Genomic DNA, 15,369 nt, shown 5'->3' with positions numbered 1-15,369 from the left:
TTTCATAAATTCTCCTCTTTTGTCATACTACACATGCGTAGTATGCTATAGATCAAAATTATATTGCTTGCTTTTTGAATTAAGAAAATACTTCATTTGTATTATCTTTCAAGTGGACCATTATATGATTTTATGAGGAATTTCATGTGTACCCTCAAAAACTTCCAAATTATGTATTTTTCTCTGTAAAATTCATAATATCATATTAGTCATTCTAAATTCCAAAAACTCACAAATTTACCCAATATATTCTTTTTTCTATTAGTGGCACTATTTAGCAAATAGTCCAAGGAAAATGCGAGAGGCAAATGTAAATTAGTAATTAGGACCATGTAAAATTGTAAATAACTCTATTTCTATCAATACACTTGTGAACGGCATAACCTTTAAAAAAATTTATAAATGATAAATGATTTACTTACTCTTCATTAAAAACCAAAAATATATATATCTTGTCTTTTAACTTACGGATTTTCGAGGAGAAATATTCATTTCTCATGCATAAATAGTGGTCATATATGGTAGCAGTCTAGCAGAAGAGGAAATTAAGTCATGAAGTCCCTTCCATTCTAAGCGTCTTAAATCATGTTTTACGTTTTGTACCTCGTGGTTTCCCTTTCCCAGAGGCGTTGTGATTAAATGCCATTAATTAATGTTTCTTTTAGTCTAAGCTTCCAAGTAAAACCGCTTCGAGGTAGGGGTGCAAACAGATCGGATAGTGGTAAAACCATATCCGTATTCGTTTTTATTTTTCAGATCCAGATTAGTTATTAGACGGATACGGATATGAATACGGATCAGATATTAACTGGATACGGATACGGATATCCACTTTTTATAATAGTAAATAACATAATTTTTTTCATAATATAAATTAAACTATATAGAGTTAGGCTGGGGTGCTATGGATAGCATAGTGGCCTCCCGTGCTACGGCTCAATATTCAAGTTTTCAAAATCCAAACGGTCGATCCGAACCGTTCATTGTTTAATCCATATTGAAATGTGCTTGGAGACCAAATTTTACATTTTTTGGAATTTTTTTGCTATTTATTAAGATGGTTTCAAAATCGCTGTTTTTATTAAAATTCTGCACCACTGGAAAACAGCGGTTTCAAAAATGCTTAATAAATAGTAAAAAAATTCCAAAAAATGTAAAATTTGGTCTCCAAGCACATTTCAATATGGATTAAACAATGAACGGTTCGGATCGACCGTTTGGATTTGGATAATATATAATATACTATTCGGATATGGATAATTAAAATTCAAAATCATATCTATATTCGTATTCGCACGGATATTCAGATATCGGATATCAGATATTCATATTAAATTTTCGGATACAGAGTCGGATACGGTCGGATAATATCCAACCCGTTTGCACCCATACTTCAAGGTGTTCGACGATGTTATTTACATTGCAAGTTAAAGGGCCTGGTTGATTAAGGGGATACGGTGCTCCTCATCCATAAAATAAGCCCAACCGATTATGGCCCAAAACAGCCCTTTCATTTCTCATCAGTCATCAGAAAGAGTGTCGCTTTTGAAGCCCAAAATTTGTGCCAGCTAACCTGGCCCAAATTATTATCCATTATCCTATTGCTCCTCTCTCGGAGAAACGAGGGGGTAAATTTCTTTCTTTTTTTTTTCGGTAAACTGCCCTTTGGCTAGAAACCGTATCTGGACCGTTTTTTTCATGTGGCACGAATCTCAAAGCATACCTCCTAAGTCCCAATTAGCTCCGGATTGAGTTTGGCCCAGCTGAATTAATCTGGGCCGTCCATGTTTTGAAAGTGTACCTCAGGTACCTGAGGGGATACAGACTCCTTTGGCTAGGGGCTAAAGATTTTAATTGAGCAGTTTTGACGGCGCACGGTATATAATCAAAACAGAAGCGGGACCCGTTCGATTGGTATCAGATCCAATTGATTTGATACTTGTTTGGCACTGTCAGATTTGTTTTACTATCCGTATATATTTGAATGACGGTTCAAATGCCTCATCTTTAGTGTCTTTATCGTATTTCTATTTTTAAAAATTTTAATAACTCAAAATTTGAAACTTAAAAGTCAAAATAAAACCGTTAGATGTAATCTATATTATTTTATTTATGTGCTCATAAAAAATTATCACATTTTAATTTTGTTTTATGTGAATCAATAAGTTGAAAAATTAATGTCTAGAAATTATTCACATTAGTACGTTTTTTACAAGATCTTGATGACAATCAAAACAAAATTAAAATGTCATAATTTTTATCCGTGCATAGATAAAATGATGTAGATCATACCTAACGGTTTTAATTTAACTTTTAAATTTTAAATTTTGAGTTATTAAAATTTTAAAAGATAGAGGCATTTGAACCCTCCTCTTGATTCATACGAATTATGAAACGACTAGAACGGTTCCGAATGAGAATCAAACATATTTGGGTACGATGTCCATTAAACATATTTGGCGTGATCTCTAGTATCAACACTGCCCTCTGACAATTATTTGACCTCTATATTATCCCTAATGTCACAATGCAGGAGATAGTTGCCTCACAAGAGATTTGTATTAGATTTGGGCGAACCCTTGGTGGTATTCTGACACAAGAATAGCATTTTGTTTTGAAAATTATTGTCCTTTACACATGTTCAAGATAAAAACATATGAGAATGAAAAACATCAGGAAAATAAACAGTTAGATCTTTTTATGAATTTTAAAATTTCAGGGGTGAACAACCTATTAAGCCTATGCTGTGGTAAAAAATTTAGCTTTCATGTGGCTGATAAGTAAAAATAAAATTCTCATCAAGCTTAATCTTTAGAAAAAGGACTGCAAGAGGATGCTACTTGTCAATTTTGTCATTGCCCCGAAGACACTGATCACCTTTTTTTCTATTACTACTTTGCTAAACAAATTTGATTTTATATGGGCCAATGCCAAAACTATTTTCAACATTGGCACTCTATTGAAGATGTTGTACAATTTGCACTTACACTCCTTTTTTTATTTTATTTTTATAATTTGGCAAAAGCTGTCAAAGGTTTTGATTAAATAGAATAAGTATTACACTCCTAGTTGTAGTCAATGCTGCCATTTGAGATATTTGAAAACAACGAAATAAGTGTTTTAATAGTTCTCCTGTCCATTCCTGTAGATTTGTGATTTTCACTATTATCTCCATTATTGTCTATTGGACATGATAATTATCTATGAATATCAGGGAGAAAGCCAACAACTGAATTCCTAAGAATTTAGATGAGGTTCATTTGCAAGTTGCTGATCCTGAAGAGGTGCAGCTGGTGAAATAGATTTCTGATGGCCCAAAATAGAGATTCTATTCTGAGATTATATATTGGACTATGTTTTATAACTATAGCCCTGATATGGCTTAGTTGTTAGGATTTGCTTTTATGATTATTCCAAATTGTTATTTTGGTGCTTGTGATGCACAGAATCTATGGTTTATTTTGAAGTTAGGTATACCTAATTATTTCAAAGGGATGATCTATGCTCATTGTGTAAGATTTCTAAATTTCATCCAATAAAAGTATGAAACAGACTTTTATCTTTTATTAAAAAAAAAAAAAAATTGCTCATTTAAAATCTTTATTAAGGCAGTGCACACCGCTCACATTATTCAATTTTTAATTTTTTTGTTTCATGAGCCCTTTGTCATTTGTCAAGACTAAAAAGTGTCAATTACGTTTAATTCCTCCCCTTTTTAACTGTGCACATTGGTTTGTGCATCAATTTCACATGGTAATTTCACATAGAAAAACCGTACATTTTTTCTTGAAGGCGGCGTGTGTTTGAAATTTGGATCTCCAGGTAGCTGAGGTGCAATAATTAATCTGAACCGTGTTTCTAATTCTATACGAATTTCAAAACAGGTCTCTTATGGTATCTATAGTTACCGAATTGAGTTTGACATGGTTAGAATTAATCTGAGTCACCCATTTATATAAATTGCATCTATGAGATACAAACTCGTGTGTGTGGGTGGGATAGGGGAGGTGAAATTTAAATCCCCTAAAATTGTGCTCCACAAGAAAAATGATAAATGATAAAGTAAACGGTTAAATTTCTCCACACTTCGATTTAGAGATTATAAAATTTGAATATTTTGTATATAGGGTTTACCTCCTATATCTTTGTAACGCCTCGTAAATTAAAAAATAGCATTTAGTCACATTTAGTAAAAGTAATTACAATTTAATATTTGAATTTTGAGAACAAAATTTTTTTTAAGAGGGGAATAATGTAACGCATCGTGAATTAAAGAATAAATATAGATACAACTCAATATGAATTTTATTTCCTAATAGATACATGTCATGTGGTTGAAATACTAAATTAAGTTACAAAGTACAAACAAATACAAAATAAAGACAAACATATATAGAAAACAATTTTATCGTATATACAGTATACATAAATAAAATATAAAGGAAATAAGACAATTTTCATTTACTTTGAACAATGTTATGTATATCAGAAAATTATAAATTTACAAAACAAAATAGACAGATTGTACAACTCATTTATAAATATACCTCACAATGTTATATAGAAATATAAACTATATAAATACACCTCATTAAGCATACCATATGTATAGAAATAAATCGAATGCTATACTCACGGCTTACAGAGCCACACAATAGTTATATATACACCTCATTAGGAAATATTGTAAATCCATCCAAATATTCAATCTTATACCAAATATAACTCCTAAATCATTGCTCTGATAAAACCCACGATCCAATTAAATTAAATCACCGCACCACCTGCCCAAACCGTCCCATCCCTCTCCTGTTTAAATTGCTCACCTCCGCTCTCTCTGTTCAAAAACCATTTTCTGTCAATCTCTCTTGTTCCTTCACAGCCAAGCCAAGGAAAAATCCAAAATCTTACCAATTCGAAATTGGATGGACGTTTCCCTCTATGGTCTGAAATTTTCTGCTTTAATTAAGGTACTCTAAAATTATGATTTATTATTTATAATTTTTGTATAAATTTCAATAAATAGATGTTGATTAGAATAAAGTATTGTTCTTAGATGTAAGAGTTTATGATTGCTTTTCTTTATATATATATTTATAACTTGTTCCTTGCATCAAGTTATCAAGATCTGATTTCAAAATCAGATTATGATTTATATTTTTGTAGTTGATACCAAGGTTCTAAATAGCGATTATAGCGGCATAGCGGGGAGACCAAAAAAAAAAGCTATTGCGAATAGCGTAGCTATAGCGAAAGCTATCGCACATAGCGATTTTCCCTTTTCAAACTTTATATTCTATATTTCTACTAATTATCAACATAATCAATATTAGAGAATTGATGTAACAACTAAATGACAACTAATCTAAGTCTATACTTTTTATCAATTACGCAAATAAGAATGAAAAAAATCTAAAAAGTAACATTATTTAATAGTTTATACTTCATGGTATTACATATTATAATAGACAAAGAGCAATTAATTTTATAAGGTAAATGAAGTCAATATACATATTTAAACATTTTATAATTATAATAATAATCAAAATCAGCTTTCAATTGAAACGAAGGATAATAATTTTACAAACGAATACTATAAAAAGAGTAATCAAAATGAATAATTAGTATTTGAATATTTCTCGATATAGAATGATAGAATAAATCACAAATAAAAATAGAAGCATATAGTTTGGTTTAGTATACTTATCGTAGAAGACCATGTAGCATTAGAAATAAGAATAGAAGTACAGAAGTCCATATAAATTGCAAAAAAAAAAACCATGTGGCATAGCGGTAGCTATAGCGGGTCTCATATAGCGGTAATAGCGGTCAGCTATTATAGCTATAGCGGTCGTAGCTGAGTTAGCGCAATTTTCTCTTATAGCTTAGCGTTTATGGTCCGGAAAAGCTATAGCGTAGCTATAGCGCCGCTATAGCTAGCTATTTAGAAGCCTGGTTGATACCTATATATTTATAATAAATTATTTAGTATAATAAAACCAATAATTATTCTTTTTAATTTAATCTTTACTTCTAAATATATAGTTTCATACAAAATTGATTATAACTTGTTTCTTTCATCAACTAATCAATCTAATTTCAAAGACGGATTATTTTGTATACTTTGTTTGTATTTGATAACTATAGGTAGGGATTCGTCTAAACGACTAAACCCACTGGTTGTCATTATTAACATTTTGATAATTTCATAACCACTTTTATTATGGAATAAAACAAATAAGATATTTTGATATGTATTTATATACATAACGATGTCTAAAGTAGAGTTATCTTTGAATTATATTTCTAAAGTAAATACTTAATATCTATAATTACTCACTACTATTTTTATAGACTTAGAAACTATTTTTCAGAAAATATAAAATATATAAATCTTGGTTTTCAAAATAGATTCAGCAAATATAAATTTAAGAAATTCCTAATTTAAAAGTAAATCCCCGCAAATAGTCATACTAATTTTGTCCTATGATAAATTTATATTACGATTTAGAGTCTCGAATTGGCTATATATTTAATTAGTTAAAAATTAAGTGAAATTAAGAACTGGAATTAATAAACATATTAATATATAAAAGAGAGTATTAAGAAATTTTAGGATATGACAACAAGTAAACATTTCTAAATAGAGATATGTGTATTCACTAGGTTCCACGTTTGAAGATTTAAGAGACGTAAGAGACGACTAGGAACCTATTTAGATTTAAGGTGCGGATTTTCAAGACTTTATAAAACTATTTTACTTCCTTATTGTCATTCAAATGTTTATTATTATGGCATTAGTTGGATTTATGCATGTTGTTTTCGAACCATTCATATGACTTGAGTAGACAGAAATAATTTGCATGAAATGATAGGATTCATTTATTGACTAATGGACTTGCATGAATAGGATGTGTTGAGCATGGCATAAATTGTGTGATTGAATAAATGTGTTTTGAAAAGGAATAAATATGGTAATTGAACAGGGGCCAATATGCTTGCATATTGGGATGTATACATTGGGTCTAGTGTTCGACTGGACCTCTCGTTATCGTGACTGCAGGCGAAAGCGGTCCTGTCACGGATGTGATTGTAGGCTGACGCGGTCCCTTCACGGACATGATCGTAGGCGCAAGCGGTCCTTTCATAGATATGATTGTAGGCGAAAGCGGTCCTATCACGCCAAGACCTAGCAGCATATGAATTCACCGTTAGTGAGGCAAACGAACAAGATTAACATATTTTTGAAAGTAAATGAATGAAGTAACGATAAGATATGCATTGCATTAGAAGAAGCATACGCATTTTATTTATGTATTTTCATATTTGTGAATATAAGTAAAGGTTTTATAAGCTCTGGGCTGGAACTAAATCCCGCACTGAGAGAAGGTTCGATCTCTCACCCGTTCCACTTTTATGTGGGTTCCAGGTAATGAAGAGGAAGGATTCGAGCAAGGACAAGAGTGAGACTAAGCGGGAAGACCCGTGATTGATAAATTGTCACATGTTGTTTAGTTTTTGTTTCCATAATTCAATAATTGATACATTGAGTAGGCATGGCAGTGCTTGTGTTACTAGCCATGTCCGCCATGATTGTTTGTTAAACTAATTTGATTATAAAATAAATGTGGCTTTATATATTGTTATTGATAATGTATGTGATGTGCATACGCTTTATGTAGAAATACGTGACGGGTTGTCCTTGGGTGTGACAATCTTCCTCTCCCCTCTAGCCCTTGATAATCGAACGTTTTGAACAAATAGAGTCCGATCAACCCTCATTTTTCTTTTTGTCTGGAACATACTCTAAATAAACAATATTTTTTTTTTCACTAACTCTCGAAAAAAAAACAATATTTTTAAATACAGTTTTCATGCAGAATGCAAAAGACTACCGCATACTATATATATGTTGCCGTCTATGCAGATTTTCATGCAAATTTTAAAATAAGAATTACAACTAATCCAAAATTATCTGTTGAAATTTTTTCTAAAACAAACTCTAACTACTGAACTTACCGACATGTTTACTGGCATACAAGGTCTCTAATGAGCACAATAACAAGAATGGACAATACTAATTGTCAAGTCCAGATAAACTAATAATAACATTTTAAACTCGTCCTTTTTTTTGGGAATTAAATTTGATTTTGATAATGGTTAGGCTTGGGAACAAAATCTCTCCATCTTACTTGTTTCACCAGAACTTTAATGATTGATTTATTCTTGTTCTTTTTCCAAAGTAGTTTAAATCTATACTCCATACAACTGATTGAGTTTGAAGATATCTGAAACATATCAAATCATCAAATATTTTTTATCATTGGATCAACTATTAATCACGTCAGACTTAATTAAATTTCTGAAAATTATTTAAATTTTTATTAATATACGTTCATCCATTATGAGGAATACGTAATTTAATGTATGAAGTTAATTACGTCATTGTGTAATAATTATTTAAATTTTTAAATGATTATTTATGTAATATTTTACTTGATAGTATTTGTCTTAATTTAATTTTTTTAAACACATTATACTTTTTAGGCAAAGAGTCCAAGATAGTTCTAGTATACATTATCAACACGATACTTTCTGGATATTGTTGACTCTTCAAACTCCTTTTTTGGAATGTTAAACTCAGATTTATCTCTTCTGATATTTTAATACCTGTAGATATTCACAATTTCTACGGTTCCAAATGCAAAAAAAGAAAAAAAAAAAAATCTATAGCATAAAATTAATCAACAAAGTAGAAGAAACAGAAAATAACAACACTTCATAATCCTCCAACTTTCAAACTGTATTACTTTTCAAACTACTCTGGGGGAAGCTTGAGATCCCAAATCAACTGATAATACTTTTCAAACTAATCGGTAGCTGCTTGAGAAACAAGAAAGAATTCAGAAAAGTGAGATTGAAGACCAAATAAGCAAATATCTTGCAATTTCTTTTTATGAAGAGGCAAATAATATTATTTTTTGCAAAAATTATATATTTTAAAAGACAAAAATGAGAAAAATTCAATTTACAGGAGGGCTTACGCCTCCTTGTCCTCTACTTCCTTTTACAACTACTCAGTGGAAGCTTGAGAAGTATCTCTACAAAAAATACCAGAAAAGGCAGAAACTGATCTTATTTTTCAAAATACTTGGCGGCCACTTGAGATGCCAAATCAAGAAATGGAAACAGAAACAATCATCTATATTGCGAATATTCTAGAAGCTAACCAACAAACATAAAGAAATAACACCATAAACTGAAAAATATTCTAGAAGCTAACCTACAAACTGAAAAATGAACAGAAGAGCAATTTAAGTTTTCTATTCTATTCAAAAAGCAGAGGTATCTTTTAAATTTATTCACGGCTTAAGTAAAAGTGCCAATCCAAATCTAGGCGACATATCAGGTTTCTTCGTATCAAACTCACCAGAGATAGTGAGAAAAGAATTTGGCTTTATTTCATGCTGAATCAAAGCTGCCATTTTGCCTGAGTTGTTTAGCCGGGTCTTGACTGTGGTTTGTGGGTCAATTGAATATAACCCACCTACAGTAAAAGTATTCTCATTCGTAGAGAACTTGCGCACAAACTCAGCCATGGCTGAGGTCTTTTGCTTATCATCAAGATGGTGCACATAAGCAGCTTTAATTATGTCTCCTTTGTCAGCCCTGGTAAGATGTGAAAAATATTTAAATAACATTTCATTAACAAAAAATTTGCAAAGAAAATAGCCCCTGGATTATAAAAAATTACCTAATAATAGAAACAACTGCTGTTTTGGAAACAGGTCCGTACCAATAGTTGTATGCTTAACGCTTCAGATGCAATTGAATGGGAAATAAAGATAACTCCATAACCAGGCTCTTTTCATATAGCTTTGATTAGTTTGTCTCGAAACATGGTGGTCGGTAAATTTCTATTAAGGCCAGTTTATTTCTTGACTACTGCTGAAAGAAAACCAAATATTAAAGGACTGAATGCTAAATCCTGATAACTTGGGACCCTTTTGCAGATAATTTACAAAAGAGGATCTTCTCTATCAGGAGATGTATATGAAAATATGAGAAAAGCAGGATAATTTAAGAAAGAGGATCTTGATAACTTGGGACCCTTTTGCAGATAATTTTCAAAAGAGGATCTTCTCTGTCAGGAGATGTCTATGAAAATATGAGAAAAACAACCTACAAGATTGAAACAGATGCATTGTATTCCTTCCCCGAAGCGCCAATTCCAACATTGTATTTTGTGAAATCCCCTGTGTAGATGTTGTAGCCAGCCTCAGCTCCAAATGCAATGCCATGTGTACCTAGAGTACCAGAAAGCTCGACAACAGGAGATGATTGGTCCAGACCTAACGATGCGGCAAGACTTGCATGGTGGTGAAAGTATTGCACCTCCAACTACACCATCAGAAAATTAAAAGCAAACAAATTAATTGGCTGAAGTAAAATAACACAAACGAAGGAAGAAACAGTGCTGCCAATAGAGGCTTAGGGTCCTTCACATGAATTGAAAATCAGATTTAAAAAAACTGAAACAAATTACCTTTCCAGAGTCGTTGTAATCGGAAAATTTGGCTAAGGCAATAACTTGAGTGTTCGGCAAGATTTCTGAGAGAACTAAAGTGCAATAGACCTGTACAGAAAAAAAAAAAAAAAATCTTCTAGCTATAATAACACAAAGGTTCCAACACCGAGTACTACACAGTTAAGTAGTTGATGACTAGTACCAGTACATTAATATCGGTACCAGAACTATGCCACTGTACCAGTCAACATATCTTTTATGGCAATTTGAATTTTTTGGATATAATTTTTTCCTGATTTCATGACAGCATTCCGTAAGACCAATCAAATTAACATAAAGAAAAGGAAAGAAAAGTTAATTTATCTACAAAATCAGTAGGAGAATACATTTGAATCTGTGTTGAATTTTATATCGATAAGGGCATTGTTGTATTTGTACTGTGAACCAAGGTCAAGTAGATAGGATGCTCCTTTCTTCAAGGAAGTGGCTGTTAGGCTCTGTAAAAATTAACAAAAGATTAAGATACCAATTATACGACCTTTTAAAAAGAAAATTTAGCATAATATCAATTTATATTTTTTAGACAAAATAGAGATATAAAGCTTGTACACACATTTAAACAAAGGTTATAACTTAAATACTATCATTAAATTTTAAGTTTTCAACTACAGCTATTGGCTCTGACCCAATTTATATATGCAAAGTGATGATTTTAGATGAAAGTAAAAAAAAGAGAGAGAATAACAAATATACAATCTGATCTGTTTCCTTATTATGTAACCAACAAGATACAACCTTCTATGAACTCTGCCTTACTACATGATTTCTTAGTTGTATTATTGAGGAAATAATCATGCAAATATGCTTAGCCCATTGCAAAGACTATAATTAAAGTCTAAACTACTTAGTGGCTAAGGCAATACCCATAGTGTGGAAGATCACAGGTTTCAAATCCGATTAGAATATTACATGTGCAAAGATATTTAAAGTTGAAAGGCTTGATCTTTATTTTAACTCAAAAAAAAAACTACTTGATTAACAAGTTGAAATGGATCAAAACTACTTCAAGTGTGACTTTTCAGTAAAAACATTAATTAGAAAGAGAAGAAGAATAAAAATTACCAGTCCAGAAGTCGTAACAGTAGAGAATGCCACCCTCTGATCATAGCTGTAGTCCCTGGTCAGCAGATCTGCTCAAACAAAATCGCACTTAAATGAGTAAATAAATTCTGAAAAAAAAAACTATACACGAACTACTAGTAATTAACAGGATCTTACGAGTAATCGCACTTACATGATTTGGCTGGAAATCTTACCTTTCGCTTTCTTCCCAATATCTGAGAATAGACCAGGTCCCTTCATCTTACTGCGCGAGAGAGAGAGCGGTAACTTAATTTCACTTTTTATTTTGTCTTTTTTGCGAGAAATCTGAGCTTCAGCTGTTTCAATTTTTAAGGGAGATTGTCGTCTTGTGTTCTGTGGCTTGAGAAAGAACCAGATCCTCCGAAGTAACTCCTATTTTGAGTTCATATTTGGACCGTCCGATTATAACTCGGAACGATTCGGTCCAAGATGGAATGCACGGATCTCCTTTAAGTTCGTGCTAAGACAGATCCGATGGTCCTGGTCTAAATTAAAATTTGAGTTACTTTAGGTGAAAAGAATTCAAAGGAAAGGGCTAGGACATAGTACTGTCCAGCGGGAGGTGGAGAGAGAAATATGAGAAATTAAATAATCTTAACCTCCACGTTTTGACTTTCTTGATTAGTTTTCGCGCTTTTTTGACTAATTACTAATTAAAATATGATTAGTTAGTTATACTGATCACGTAGGAATTCACATCCTCTCCAATACCTGATAAGGGAATCTTTTACAATTATTAGGTCTGAACCGTTCTTTTTAACTTGGCACAAATTTCAAAGCCCAAATATAATGCCCTCTATTGCAGCCCGAATATCAAACCGATTGAAATGTAATCTCAACCCGTAAAGTGAGGGTAATCCTCTGCAATACCGGAGAGGATACGGATTCATCACGTAGTGCGTTTGGAGTTTGGACGGGAGAAGAACAGTAGTTAGCACTATTTTGAACTGCTGATATGTATTTGGGTTAGTTCCAGTGTTGTAACAATGGTATGTGTTCGTCGGACTGACATGGTACTGTTAAATAATTAATTGAAAATAATCGGTTATAATTTAAAATAATTGACTGATTAGTCGAAAAAATCCGTAACAATTTGATCGCCGCCTACGACTAATCGATATAAACAGTCATTTTTGTTACAACATTAATGATAAATTAAGTTAGCAACTATTTTTTATCTTTGGATGCACTCTAGAATAGCTACTATTTGAGAATAGTATATGAGAATAGTGGTTTTTGAAAGAGTGTGAGAATAGTGTTGATGTGGTGCTATTCGGAATAGCGAAAATGTTGTTTGGATTGAACATTTAGAATAGCAATGGAGGAATTGAACATTTGAGAGAGCACCAATTGTTATTTCGACTTTTTATAGGAATAGCGGAACAACGCTATTCTCACTGTTCCGAATAGCAATTGAGTATGTTTGGATGGATCGGAACAACGTTATTCTCGCTATTCTCAGTACATCCAAACATAACGTGGGTGTGTTTGGAACGTGCAAGGATTAGTGCAAGAATAGCAATTTTTGGGTTAGTGATTGAGAATAGTGCTAACCCAAGGGATTCAAGAATAGCACTAACTATGGCTATTCCGGATTAGTAGAATATTGTTTGGATTGTATGTTAGGAATAGTAAATGAAGGGAAGGAATATAATAATGATTTATTTGTTTTTATTTTTTCAACTAACTTTTATATTTATAATAGTTTGTTAAATATATATGAAGCATCATATTTTTCAATAATACTTTAATCTAATCACAATTAAAATTTAATTAAACAATATCACATAAATCACACAAATTAAATTTCGAAATAATTTTTTTATTATTTAATAACAAATTTCAAAATAAATTACACAAATCACAAATACATAAATTGGTGACATTTCTAGATATACGTACATTAATATTTCACAATAGTATAAATCACAGTAGCATAAATTGACAATCCTCTAAATTCATATAATTTAATTAGCATAATTGGTTCAAAATAAGTGATACAAAAATACATCATCATAGCTAACTAATTAAATATTACCAATCAGGGAGAGGACTGAACACTTGGCTTTCAGGTGTAATTAGTAATTAAAGCATGGTCCCGCTCAAAGACACTACGGGTGAAACCTGGTAAATCTGCAAATTTAATACAAGAAAATAAAATTGTAATTAATTAGTGCATGGTTCAACTAACTTTTATCATGTTATGCATCAAACTGCAATGCATACTCTTGCACCCTTCCTGATTTTACTTCAAATTTGTTCAAAAATAAATATTGTACTAGTACCTTGGAGACAAGAAGGATTAAGAGTTGGATCAGTGACCAAAGGGGTTTAGAGTCATGGTCATAGCTCGGTGCAGAGACTGAGCATATTCCTTTGTCAGAATTCTTCTTTTTCTTTGATATCTGTTCTGAATTTTATTACTACATTTGTCAAGTGCTACTTGATCAAGACATCAATATGATATGGACAAAGAAGAAAGATTTTCTACTATTTCTTGCATAAAACACAAAAAACATATTTAAAGGAACATTAAGTTTTGCGAAAAAATACCAAAAACCATAGATGAATTCCAAACCTCAATTGAATCTGGACCTTTTGAATCCATTAGAGGGTTTTTGGATCCTTAGAGGGTGACAGGACTTATAGGGTGACAGTAGTAACCATAGACTGACTGGTACCAACAGGCAGTTACCAGTGCCTGAAGGAGACGCTATAAGAAAAATCAGGCATTGCGTCGTTCGGTATCAGAATCAAAACTAACAAAGGAACAATTACTATAGCTATATTCCTGATTTCAATTACTGTTAATAGGATTATCCACTAAAAAAATTAAAAAACACAAAGATTAAGGTAGAGTAAATTGGCATGCACACATGAGAAAGGTACTGGTATCGAACAAATGAGAAAGGTACTGGTACCGAACATTGGCTGTTGAGAATCAAATTAAAAATGAGAAGTAGCAAATTTACATGAATCAAGCAAAATAGCTGTTGAGAATCAAATTAAAATCGCACAAGTTAAAAACTAGAAAACAACTTTATTTTGTTATAAAATTAGAAAACCCTAGCAATATCTAAAAGGGGAGAAAACAACAAATTAATAAAAACTTACCGGTACGAAACAGATTTATTCGATTAGCTAGATTTTCTTCGTGGATTTGAATGTTTTCCCTTGAGAATCAAGTGGCAAAGTACGATTCTTTGGTCACGGTCTTCACACCTTAACAAAATCAACAAAATGAATCTCTATCAACTCCTTGTTACACCGAGAAGACAATCTTGCATTTGATTCCGACAATCTCCACTCACAAAGACGGAGATCTGAAAAGAGGTGGCGCTTCCTTCACTACTCTGTCGTTGTTGAGAGAAAACTGTTTTTGTTTGGGAGAGAGAGACAACGGTTGGGAGAGATAGAATAAAATATTGAACAGTCCGAATTTTTTATTAATATCGCTAACTCTGAAAGTTCGGTTTTTCGCTAACCCAACGTTTCTGTGGAATAGCAGAATAGAGCTGTTCCTGCGCTAATCTTAATTTCAATTTCACGTTTGGATGTCTCTGTTCTGAGAATAGTAGAGCTATTATGGGAATAGCTCTATTCTCTGTCTATCCAAATACATATTTGTAGGTTCAGATGTCTCTATTTTTTGTCTCTATCATGCCTATATTTTTAAAAACTTTAATAACTCAAAATTT

At 32.0% G+C, this 15,369-nt stretch overlaps 1 protein-coding gene and 1 long non-coding RNA gene across 5 annotated transcripts; both read right to left on the bottom strand.

The window, feature by feature from the left end:
• Positions 1–8,591: 8,591 nt before the first annotated feature.
• On the bottom strand, positions 8,592–11,966 carry LOC144551919 (mitochondrial outer membrane protein porin 5-like). 3 transcript variants are annotated; one of them, XM_078300024.1, is made up of 7 exons: positions 11,845–11,966; positions 11,651–11,718; positions 10,915–11,025; positions 10,547–10,636; positions 10,187–10,401; positions 9,431–9,669; positions 8,592–8,880 (listed from the first exon to the last, which is right to left on the bottom strand). In XM_078300024.1, the coding sequence occupies exons 1-7, from the start codon at positions 11,888–11,890 to the stop codon at positions 8,870–8,872; spliced, it is 780 nt and encodes a 259-aa protein (XP_078156150.1). In that variant the 5' UTR covers positions 11,891–11,966; the 3' UTR covers positions 8,592–8,869. The 3 variants fall into 3 exon arrangements, with proteins under 3 accessions (XP_078156150.1, XP_078156149.1, XP_078156148.1); XM_078300023.1 differs by lacking the exon at positions 8,592–8,880 and adding an exon at positions 8,920–9,101; XM_078300022.1 differs by lacking the exon at positions 8,592–8,880 and having other exon boundaries at positions 9,184–9,669.
• Positions 11,967–13,522: 1,556 nt separating this feature from the next.
• LOC144551791 (uncharacterized) lies at positions 13,523–15,053 on the bottom strand. Of its 2 annotated transcripts, none has more exons than XR_013510870.1 (3): positions 14,786–15,053; positions 13,957–14,081; positions 13,523–13,804 (listed from the first exon to the last, which is right to left on the bottom strand). It is a non-coding gene; the product is annotated as an uncharacterized LOC144551791 (long non-coding RNA). The 2 variants fall into 2 exon arrangements; XR_013510871.1 differs by having other exon boundaries at positions 13,957–14,076.
• Positions 15,054–15,369: the final 316 nt, after the last annotated feature.

The sequence above is a fragment of the Carex rostrata genome, chromosome 3 (assembly GCF_964058835.1).
Source record: "Carex rostrata chromosome 3, lpCarRost1.2, whole genome shotgun sequence".
NCBI classification, from domain to species: domain Eukaryota; kingdom Viridiplantae; phylum Streptophyta; class Magnoliopsida; order Poales; family Cyperaceae; genus Carex; species Carex rostrata.
Note: the sequence above shows the minus strand (reverse complement) of the source record. Positions and strands in the feature narration are given on the sequence as shown.

Coding starts and splice junctions, on each gene's coding strand:
- LOC144551919 (XM_078300022.1), bottom strand. CDS start 11,890: ATGAAGGGACCTGGTCTATTCTCAGATATTGGGAAGAAAGCGAAAG. Junction 11,719..11,844: donor TATTGGGAAGAAAGCGAAAG/GTAAGATTTCCA, acceptor TTGTTTGAGCAG/ATCTGCTGACCAGGGACTAC. Junction 9,670..10,186: donor AATGCATCTGTTTCAATCTT/GTAGGTTGTTTT, acceptor ACATCTTACCAG/GGCTGACAAAGGAGACATAA.